We start from the raw sequence: 12,488 nt of genomic DNA, 5'->3' as shown, positions 1-12,488 counted from the left end.
TAATGGGATTCCATGTTTTTCTCATTTTGAACACTCACAAAAGATGAGATAAATATGTATGATAACATTGATAACAACAAAGCTTAATAGCATTTATTGTTTTAGATTAACTTGCATGTTTTTGTCTAATTTTGAGAATTTTACAGACCATATTTTTACTAATTTTGTCTGTTTGTTTGTTTTGTTTAATTTCTTAACTAATTTTGTCTTTATTTCTAATACACAAAGCTTTCTTAAAAGTTTCAAATTCTACAGTTGCGAATTTCTGTTTGAACTATGAATAAAAGTCTGTTAAGGTTCAATACACAACTTGATTTCAATTTGAAATCAATTTTCCAATTATATTAGCCGCTTGCTTCACGTTCCAGGTAGAATAACAATTATCATATTATGTCCGGCATTACATGGAATTTAAATTCAGAGTCACACATCAATAAATAGTATTACCAGCTTATAGATTTCTTACCATCGGACAAGTAAGGGATCGAGTTGAATTTCAAGTGCCGTGTATTTATAGAGAATGCTTAAGTTTTTACTTCGGCTCTGTTAATATTCATCAGGCAATAACTCATGAAACTCATTTTATGTTCGCTTAACAAGAGGACCTTATCTCGCTTGTACGCTGAGCATTCTTTCTGGCCTTATGAGAGTAAGTTTTTACGAAGTCTGGCTTGTACGGTTTGTAGCCCTAGTTGGTATTTGGTTTAATTTGCGGTCCGGGATCATTGCAGTGGATCGCTCAGTCGTAATTGTCACTATGAATTGTGGGATTCTTGCATAATAAGTGCACAAGAACGGAGATGGCATGATCGTTTTCTAAGAGTTTTTCTTGTCCTAACGTATCGCTGGCTGCGTACCGGCACGTACGCCCGTGGTAGCGATAGGAGGCCAGAAAAACCTCCCATTATCACACCTTACGAAGTATGTAAAGGTGATTGGCCCCTCGTTATGAAGACTCCTATTGCGGCTAACCTATTAGCATTTAGAGGAAAGAAAGTCTGAAGTAAGCAGAATAGTAATCGTATGATTTTAATTATTATTAAATTGTTATTGATTGTTTTGTTTTGATGTTTTACCATGCATGTAGGTATAATATCTACCTGCGGTGACATAGGCCCAAAGCGTATAAGCAGGTATATCGTAGGTTACATTAATCCTGTCCACCATAACATGTCCTATTTCAATTAAAGTTTACATTGTTACTATGTTGCGTAATACCAACAAAATATCAGTGCGCAATAATTGAATAGTCACCCATTTAGTGAAAGCAAACGCACATATGCGCACAGTTGACAGATGACGTATAGCTTTATGATAAATGTGCGCAAAGTCAAATGCGGAGGCAATGACAAAGCATTAAAATTAAAAGTGCACGTGTTGCAAAGGATTGCATAGGTCGGGCTACGTCTAGGGTTGTCAGACACTAGGATTTTCTTTGGCATGACATGTCTGTATACTTATGTCAGAAATCTAGACACGCGGTAGCGTGTCCAGCCAAGTTCAATACTCATTTTACCAGATTTATAAGCGGCTAACTTGACCATAATGTATGCAAATAGATTTTTTTTTTTAAATTTGAGAAACAAGTGGCTGGCTAGTACTACATACCAGTGTTTATTAGTCAATCGTAATGTGTAGGTAGACTGCGATTTCCGAGATCGTAGTGTGACGTCAATCGGATGAATTTTTTGAAGTCACAACACATAAGCTAATAAAATTAATGGCGTTATTTTAACAAAACATCGGCATTACTTGCATTTTCGATAAGTGGCAACCCTACAATCTAAGCCTCGCTCTCCGTAATTGAAAATAACGAGTTGCATATTCATGTAACGCGCATAATCCCGGCTGTCGCCTGCGGCTCGGCTCTGAACCTAATTCTATTTCTGCGTCCGAGTGCCCCTAAGTGCTGAAAGCTTATGCTGGATTTGTACGAAAATTATGCGCAACGAAATGACTGTCAGGGTAGGACTCTAGTATTCTTTGTGGGAGTTATTTAGTGCATACTTTAATAGGACGCTTTACCTTCGTCTATTATTTAGGTACAATGACTGCCTACGTCCTACGAGGATCAACTAATTTTATGAGAGATCTACGATTGACTGCCAATCTTTTCGTATCGTTTGAGTAAAAGCTTTCTGATATAATGTGCGCAATATATTAAAGTCCGTATTTTATTTAACCGTAAGCTTATACAGAACCCAAAATATTTTGGATGGTTAACTTTTAATTACATCTTTTTAATTCGAGTCACGGATCCGAATCGTGGTCTAAGTGCAGCTTAACCCGCAGGTACGTCCACTGGGACACCCCGGATAAAAACCGGGCCCAACCTCCCGTGAAATTAAATTTATTTAGGCCCACTCCACGTCACTCGTGTCAACGCCGTTTACATAACGAATAGTTTCCGAACGCGCCCATATTTATATAACGCCGTCGGTTTATTGAAATATTTCATTGTTAATTCTTATAACGACGTTCGCTGCTTAGGGGCGAGATCACAACTACTGCCACGAAATGAAAAAAGACATATGAGTGTTGAAGCAATGAACGTTTATGGATCTTTTTGGCTTAACACAGCAGGCGCTCTGAATGCAGCATTAATAGTATTTATTATAATAACAAAGAGAGGTTTTATGTCTATTCTGGAGCTCTTTATTGAATCTCTCTCCCAGTACCTGGAGGAAAAAAATAGAAATGTGTCCGGATGTGAAGGATAAGCCTTAGAACAGGACAGTTTACACGTAGTACGGGAAGGTAATGTTGGCATAGGTCGGAGAGATCGTACTGTAGATAAGGGAGATAGCGCCGGAAATACCCTTCACACCAACCTTCAGGCCTAAACAAATTGCAGTAATAATATATGTCAACCTTTGTTGACAAATGATTAGAGTTCTTAGTTTTAGCGGTCAGGATTTGGCTCCATTTGGGAGGTCCTAAATTCAAAATAAGTACTTACATGTCTAAGACACCAAATTGTTAGTTAACTTTTATTTAGGCCAAAACTATGCTAGAATTATCCCAAGCGAATGACGTTTTACAAGTAAGTTATGACTCATGGCAATATGGCCTGTACGCCGAAGTCCAATTTTCATTTATCTTTATGAGATGCACTAATCAATTTTGATTACTCGAACATTTAAATGCAGCATGTGGTCGCACGGCATACGGTACTAAAGCCAGTTATGGTAGGTAACCGTGTGAAGAGGTTACGGTGTCTAGACGAAACCTTACACGACCACCAAGTATCAAGTTACTCAAGTTTACTTGAATTTTTTTCTTATTTTTTATCGCCCACCGCAGTTCTAGCCATGAAACTCAAGCCGTAATAATAAGATCTTCTTACCGCTGGATGCTGTAACATTAGAACTGGTATTTTTTGTGTTTTCTATTGTGGACACCTGATAGGTAAATTATTGGTCAAATTATCCGTCAGATAGATTTGCGGCTGAATGCATTTGTGGTTGGCAATGTTGGCACACTTCCATTGGTTCTTGTCAGTATAATTGAAAGGCAATTGTGATGTATTGTTATATTGTGACAGTCAATCATACCATCGTAAAGGAGAACAAGATATGTTATAGCCGTTAGTTAGAATATCTACGTTTGCTTTAAAATAAAATATTCGCTTTAAGCGATCATGAGACTTCAGACTGCAGGGAAATCCCCGTACAAATGTACAAGCTATGGAATTAATCATCTCGCAACGAGGTTTTACTCGCAATTATGTTTGTCTAAAGCTAAACTATTTATTGAGATTGGTCCGCACGCCCCGTCTCGTTGTATGATATAAATGATTAATAAAGAAATTGTTATCTTTAGTTTTTTCATTAATTACATCGCTACTCGAAAATTAGGAACAGCCATGGAACACCACATCTTTACTTAGTTTAAGTATATATTTATTAGAAATATAGCAAAATGGTCGCAAGCGATGTAAACTGCAGGAATATCCATTAATTCAATTATGTATCTGGTAGTGTACATCAAGGAAGCCCGCGCCCGCGCCGGGTGCTCGTGAAACAATGCGCCCGCGCACCTCTCTCTTGAGATCTTGCGGCGACGAAATACACAGACCGTCAGCGATTTGGAATAAATTAAATTAACCACCTTGTGCACGAGTCCGAGCAAATTAGAACAGTGAGGAAAAAGATTGACGAATATATATTTTTTATAAGTAATAATGAGTAACATTTTCATGAATAAAGTTAAACATTAATACTATTTTACGTCGTAGATACCTACGAAGATAGAATTTAGTTCTGCAAACGGGAACCAACCCACACTAAAGGTTTACTCCATGTTTTAACACTGAAGGTTCGATTTTCAAGATAAAATTTAGATTGGATCCCAAACCTACGTCCTGATTGATCTCGTATTTTACAAATTCGGTACCTAGTTTCAGAGATCTTTGTTTCCCAATTTTTTTTATAGTTTTGACTCCTAAATGTAGAGGTATTTAGTGTTCCGATTTTCCTGTGGTTTGCACCATCGCCGACTACAAGGATTCAGATGAGCGATAGCGTGTAACCATAAACCATGCTGTCGTCTGATACGCCCAGCCCAGCATCCTCTCCGCACTAAGTTATCATTATCATCGTTCTGCAAAGACTTTCATTATTACAGGCACCTGCAATAATTAATCTTACATAACCGTACTTGTTTGTGGAACTAAGAGCGTGTCGTGTTAGGCGTTACAGGAGACAATCGATTTCTGCACAATAAAAATAAATAAATACACCCAACACGACGACGACATGACGTATGCACCCACACAGGTGGGTTAAACTAGCCACGGAGTGGGTGCCAAAATGTAAACGCCGGCAGGGTCGGCCAAAGAGATGGTGGGACGACCTGGACACATTTCTCAGCAACTGGACGGTGCAGTTAATCGGGAGGATTGGAAAACTAGGAGGGAGGCCTTTGCCCAGCAGTGGGACACCTTATAGGCTCGTTAAAAAAAATCTATGGGAAATTGGGCGTACAATATTGATGAACATTTAATTTAATATGGTCAGTATTCAGATCTTATCCAACTATGTAGCAGGTTCCATAAATAAACGTACAATATTAGTATCGGCCGTTGTATTTCTGGACTGTCTTCAATCTTAATAGCCTCGCGCAATTGTTTCAAGGTATTTTAATGTCTCGCGATAGTCGCTGCTAAACCGAGTGCTTGGCGATCGTCTGGAAGAAGTAAGAACACATTCCTACATGAATAATGTGATGTGCATTATCATTTTACCGTTCCCACGGCGTCATCGCAGGCTTAGTTTTATAGACGTGTAGGTGTTTCAACATCCACCAATAACTAATACTTATTTACTATATTATAGCTATTTATCGCGAAAAAAGTTCAGTTTTGCAATAATGTGATTTCTCAGAAGGTGATATATTCAAACGTGTTAGGAACTGGCTTTAGGCGTCGCTTATTGGCTGAGATCCATGGAATCTCCATAAATGTCAACAGAAATAAATTACAACTAACCACCAACCGATCCGGCCGCCGATACGAGCATACATGCCGTTCAAAATTTACAGATATCGAATAAAGATGTGAGATATGGTAATTTTTATATTCGTGTCGTTATCGATAAATTACCAACATTTCAAAACGAATGTGTGAAACTGTTTCTTATAAGCGTATATTTGTTTTTTAAACGCGATCAAAATACATTCGGCGTGGGCGATTTCATTAACGCTAATGTGATGCCGTTGCCAAGGAACGGTTTGTAGGTTTGTGTTTTCTTATAAATATTAGCGTAGTCCAATTTTCATCACATAAATAATTAATAATGAACTCTTAAATGGTTATTATGAGGGGCATAAAGATTGTAAAATATAGACTTGCTGGACAGATACAGAAACTCTTTCTATAAATTTCTCTCATAACAACTTAGTGACCGAGTTGGTATAAAATTAATTATAAATAGTATACAAATATAAATATACCAACTCAATTCCAATTACAGTTATGTACACTTTTAATGCTTAGCTCTCGTGCTTTCAAATACATAGTTCAAATGCAATGTAGGCAACAAGGCGCAACTGGTGACAAATGGAGTGCGTCCTTCAAGAAACCGTTCTTAACTCATTATTGTTTTGTTATTCTAATTTCTAAGCAAGAACAAGAGGCAGATGTTCGAGACGGGGACAAAGACGAAGTGCTTTTACCCAGCAGGTCACAATAGGGAATGGACAAAAACTGTATGTGAGGCACGTATACCTGCGCGGACGCATGCTTGTAAATCTGTCATTCCTTATCTCAATGGACATGACGAGGGAAGGTATATTGTTGTGACGTCCCCTAATTAAAAGAAGAGATTAAATTTCCAAAAAAAAATGAGCGACATTTTAATTCTTCACGCTGTTTACATACAGTAATTGCTTAGGAGGGAATTAAATCTGACTGATAAGTTATCTGAGATTAAGTTGGGAGGATTAAGGCGCCCGCATGGCACGCTTAAAGTGGTCGGTAGGTACTGTAGTTATTAATCCTTATCCTACTTAGGAAGACTGTCTTAGTCACGATTATTATGCCGGAAGCTTAGGTTTGAAGCTAGTTGAATGCTCGGCTCTCACGTCTAAACCAGGTAGGTACTATTAGTATAACCTATGTCTAGTTTGCGTGTTGTCCGCTATATAACGAAGTTAGTGTTCATAAAATGATAGAGACAGAGAGTTATCTTTCATAATGTAAAAAGTTTTAAATGAAAATTGCTCTACTCGTATTGCATCTTGTAACGGGGTCCCTGGCGATACAACGCTTTTTAACTTATATATTTACATTTTTTTTGCACTACAGTAAGAACTACATATAAGTTATTAATCATGATCATTATTATCCGGCATTTTATACATGGTCACATTGGTCACCTAATATGGTTGGACCAAAAAAAGTCTGCATCTATGTTGATAACAGAATAGCACACACCTAAAAAAAACAATAGTAGGTACTAGGTACCGTTCCTAAGCTTGCCTAGTTTTACTGCCTAAGTAAATGTGTTGTAAATTAATATAGATGGTCAAGCAAATCGTGTCAGTAGAAAATTTTCTATGGGACGATAATTATCCTTTCGCGCCTAAATTTTTCAAATTTGCTGCCTTTTTGTACTGACAAGATCTGCTTGACCCAGTATAGTTCGGAAATTCCTGCGACCGTCTGACAGACAAGTGTAGTTGCATGAGACTTGCACCTTGCGTCTGCCTGTTCCAAAACCGATCACGTTTCTAGGAAACTCCTTACAGAAAAAATACTAAAAAAAAAGCCTTCTCCGAATAAAGCGCGCGACACGTTTCTGAAAGGCACCTTTGTCAACTGAACTCAAATAAAGGCTCTGCCTGAGCCCTGTTTGATTGTCCGCTCAGAAAGCTGTGAATGTTATTTTGCTTAACAAAATTGGTGTGAAACGAGATTATAGCTAGCTCGGTTATTGAACTTTTAATTTGCGACAAAAAGGTCACACAACTGTCAAAGAAAGATAAGTGATAACTGACAACATTGTAAAATAAAAATAATTTAAGACATTCTTATAAAAAAATACTATTGTAGACCTCACAGTAAGCTTAGGTTGTGGGACTTGTGGGGGTACTAAGTAAGACAGCGATATTTATATGCATAACAAAAACACCAATGACTCAGAAACGAGTAGGTTGGTATAGGTATGTAAGTACCTACTTGTGCTTATCACACAAACAAATTCCCTTACCGCTGTTTCCGAGTACTTATCTACTAGAGTATATTTTTGAAATTCCAGAGGAACACCTCCGCGCCGGACCTGAGCCTGGACGCCTATTGGAATTTGAACCTTGGACTAAGCTAGGCTTCACAAACCGTCACTGTTGTTATTTATTGTTCTTTAAATTAGAATATTATCTCTTTGCCTGAGATACAGGATTATATTCCTAGTTCAGGCGCACGTAACAATGTACGTCAAATGTAAAAGTTCACGCACAATGTAACATTAGCCATAAGGTTTTCTTAATAAATCTTAGTGTCAAGTGTTCTTATTCTTACTGTCAAGTGTCGACTATCAGGCAGGCAGGACGTCAAAAAGCGGTGGCAAACAGGCGAACAGCCCAACTGATGCTAAGAGAACATCGCGTCTACGTGTTCTACGACACCAGAATACCTATTACTGCTATTACTCATATTAAATCAACTACCGTTGGGGCTAGTTGTTAATGATTGAGGGTGTAGTAACTGTAGTACGAGTACCTATATATATATAGGTATTAAAATGAAACATTGCTCGTAATCAAACGTTTTCGTTTTATCGATATATGTATCTATCTACTAGCTTTCGTTTGGCGTCGTGATAAGATAATATGTATTAGTTATTTTCCCACTTATAATTAGTTAGTTCATTATGACAGCTGCATAAGAGGGATTCGTACCTAGTTAGTCACCAACTTTACTCTTTGGTCATAGTCAGGATATATAATATATACATATAGGTAGGTATTCGCTGAGGATTTGGGTTTCACAGTGTAGTATACTCGTAGTTATGTCAACAATGAGAACGTTCCCGTGTTATGATAGTTGTGTTGACAAACAACTACACTACACTATTTACATCATTATTTTGTTCGTTACTTCACCAAATTAATTAAATAGCAACAATACCGGCTTAACTTTGTAGGTTATATTGCTCTAGAACCTCACAGATAAACAAAACAAGTGAAATTGATTTTCAAATAGGTGCATTACGATTACGCACATTGGAGTCAATTGACTTACCTAGTAATCTCCATACTTCTGCACTGCTCAGGTAAACATTGAGATGAGCCAAACACGAGGGCAGTAAGAACACAAAAATATACCACTTCATCGTTCCACCTTTTCCGTCCAGTTTCTTATATATAAACGATACCGGCAACCTTCATCTCAGTCTCAAATGTTCACAAACAACACAATATTAAATTTTGTTTCACATTTTCAACCACCGTCCGACCAAATCAACGAAGCAGTTCTCGGCGATACAAGATTATACACTCGAATAAAACGTAACAAATTTACAAGAAACACTGCTAACACGGGTATTATATACTTTAGTAGCGAATGTTATTAACTTTATTCATAAAATCATTGTCCAGGTAACTTATCTTGGCGGATTTTGTTTATAAACAATGATAATTTCAATGTTGTTGTACTAAAACGAGCGACACGACCTCCCGGCGACGCTGCTTTAATCAAACTAGTTTTCGTTTCGTTTCGTTTCGTACGATGCTCGCATCGCATTGCATCTCGGCCAACGGCTGCCGATTCACCCACCCCTTGGACCGGTGTTCATGTCGTGTCGTTTTGAATCCGTCCCACGTGCGCTGAGCTTGTATTGAGTCAACGTAGTTTTATTCACATTTGCTAGATGACGCTGTTGTCAATCCTAAGTAATTGAAAGTAAAAATTATGAACCATATTGATTGGACTTGGATTTTATGTAAAACACAACTGTAAAATTATTAATTAAATATACCTAATCGAATTCTAAACTAAAACATTCAAATTAGGTACCTAACAAAATGATTATGAAGGGCTTTAGAACCGTTAGCGTTCTTATTTGCTTCTAATGAGGTCTGATCCGGGACCACGCCGGGACCACCCACGAGCTGCTACCGAACCGAACCGCTAAATGGAACGACTTAACATGCCCTAATCAATTAAATTAATGAAACAGTAGTCAGAAATGAAAAACGAAGACATTTCTTGTTTTTATTTTCGCTTTAAATTTAGACTATCTTTGTTAGGTTGCTTGTTAACGACCAATGTTTTTTTTTTTTCTTAAGTAGGTATGTACACACAGTATACTGTATTTAAATAAGGCTTTTTCCTTTATTGATTTTATATATCATATTCTATAGCCAGTTAAACACTATGGCAAATATTTCAACATTAAGCTTAATAAGATAGTCTACTTACCTACACTATATACCTAAAATATATGTATGTAAGATAAGTAGCAAGAAGCAAACTATTTTTTACACTAAAAGCAATCTCCATATATAATTACGCTACGTACTCTCGGTAGATAATATGAAGCAAAACCGATAATAGACGATAATCTTGTGGGATGCCAACCTGAATTAACATTGAGCAACATCAGAATATTTTCTGCTGTAATCAACGTACAAACTTATGGAGACGAAATAGGCTTGTTTGTTTCTGTCGTAATTTCCAGGGAAATTATTCTCAAAATAACCACTGTAAACAAGACCCCGATATCTTATTAACTACGCTTATTCAGAGCTCTGATTATACTGGATGGATGTTGGCATGGTATGAAGCGGTTGAAATAAGAGTCCGGCTAAATTACAGGGTGCCGAGTTCTGTAATAAGTCTGCGATCGGTCCTTACCTTAACAAGTCTTGTTTGCTTATTATTAGTTACCCTTGTCTGCATGAGTACTAAATAACATCTCATTATTTATACGTAGGTATTTCTGAAGACCATTAAGTACAATTAGTTAACTCAGAGAAAATATTGGTAAAGCTTAATTTTGCTGAAGTATTGTGTAAATAAAGACAATATATTTTTTAATACAGTTGCTCAAAAAGTGCTACTTTACGTAGCTGTTTAGCGTGCGGAAAGTTGGTTATCTCGAACTAGTGCTTTTTACTTTTCCAATTTTTTTAAATTTATACTTGTTCCAATTCACGACTACTTATTGATGAGTGTTAATATTAGTTTCCTTTAAACGTCGTAATCAGCATAAAAACCTACCGTTAATGTAAGAATACGAAAAATATTACATATTTCATATTTAATTACTTACCTCTTCATCATTATAACACGTTTATTTTTTAATATTCAATAGTGAAAATTCCGTTCTTAATAAGTTGACTGAATGGCACGGAATAGCTGCCAAACGCCCATAGATATAATATACTTAAAGACGACGTCTAACCGAGCTGTCACTGTTACCACTTTTGTTTAGTGTACGTGTACAATGTTTTTCTTATTTTTTCGCAACTGTATTAAAAAACGTCGTTCGATACACGTGCGGAAATGTCATTCTTCACTCGTCCCGAGTCTTGCCACTCGCCTGCGGCTCGTGGCAAGATATCTCGGTACTCGTGAAGTAATGACATACCTTCCGCACTAGCATCGAAATGTACTATTGTTAAATACTTACATTTAACAAATATAATAAATCATATAAGTTAAAAATCACGATAAAATTACTTTTTCTCAAACATGCAATGAAATATTGATGTTATGTTCCTTATAATAGGCTGCGAAGTATGACGTTTCAGGTGCGGCTAGGACAAAAGGTATTTAATGGAATTTCATACAAAACTTGCAGGCCTAGGCCGGCAAAGTCCTCTTTTTTAATTTGCATTTCACAGATATTTGTGACACAACATCGTGGCATTCATCCATTAAAAAAAACTAGAGGCAGTATTGGCTTTATGGTTCGTAATGACACTAATGACACTGCCACTACGCCTATAAAAAAAAAAGAAAAAAACAATGTTTGCTATAATTTGCAGTTTTATTTGTATAAAATCAACATGAACTTAATAAATAATACATTATCAATCAAATTTTATAATTTTAAATTATAAATTTAACTACACAAATAAAAACATTTAAAATATTTCATCTAAACGTTAGCGGTAAAAAGGTCTACTCAAACACGCGTAGTTATTTTTTTTTATTGTTATGGAGGTAAAGTTGAAAAATTTTCATTCTGTTTTATTGGATTTATGGTGCGTTGTTGATTTTTCCGACGAAATAATGAAATTAATTGTAATCGTAGTTGTTGGAATTGGCAGCGTAAGCAGAACTGATTTTAAATAACTTGCTGCCAAGTCAAAGACGAAGTATGTATATGGTTGCTTATGGCAATTTTATTATTTGAGAAACTAAGAAAAATGGCTTACAGTTTATTAGAAACAGTTTTGTGGCATATTTTAAATGAATGTAACTACAAATTCGTCAACACTGTGGAAATTATACTTATTTACTTCATGCATAAAGCAACGATGTATGTGAAACATGATATCAACATGAAAGGCTATGTAAACTTATGTGACGAAAACGATAGTCAGACGGATACAAGGCGAAAAAACCAAAGATACATGAAAATATACGGGTACCTAGTAAAAATACACGACTCGTGTAAAACATACGCGTGATAATGATAATGATATAGGTACGTGTTGGTTATATTTTGGGTGTAGTTTAGAGTTTACTTTTAGTTTTTTCTATAAATAAAACTTGGGTTTCGTGGATTTTTTATTTTATTTATTTCATTGCATGTTTGAGAAAAGCACTATACATACCTCGGCGGGAAATGGGGTTGCCCGCGCTCAGACCTATCCGTCTTCTCCGTCTATATGTCTTCGGCCGGCAACCCCTTTCGTCCCGGCCTCTGTAGTAATGTACTAATATACCTACATCATTTATCAATTTTATATTAGTTCACTATTAGTACTATTACTACAAATTGATTCAAGTAACTATAAAATTCAACCAGCTAGTCAAG

The 12,488-nt window shown here is 36.5% G+C and overlaps 1 protein-coding gene across 1 annotated transcript in view; it reads right to left on the bottom strand.

The window, feature by feature from the left end:
- Nucleotides 1–9,248, bottom strand: part of LOC134679919 (tyrosine-protein kinase Dnt) — a 49,484-nt gene extending 40,236 nt beyond the window's left edge. Inside the window, exon 1 of the mRNA XM_063538863.1 lies at nt 8,741–9,248. Coding sequence (XP_063394933.1) covers nt 8,741–8,831 — 91 coding nt within the window. The 5' untranslated portion in view covers nt 8,832–9,248. The remainder of the gene's footprint in view (nt 1–8,740) is intronic.
- Between the last annotated feature and the right edge of the window lie 3,240 nt (nt 9,249–12,488).

Source organism: Cydia fagiglandana, chromosome 3 (genome assembly GCF_963556715.1).
Source record: "Cydia fagiglandana chromosome 3, ilCydFagi1.1, whole genome shotgun sequence".
NCBI lineage: Eukaryota > Metazoa > Arthropoda > Insecta > Lepidoptera > Tortricidae > Cydia > Cydia fagiglandana.
The sequence above is the reverse complement of the archived record's forward strand: the minus strand, read 5'-3'. Positions and strand labels throughout refer to the sequence as shown.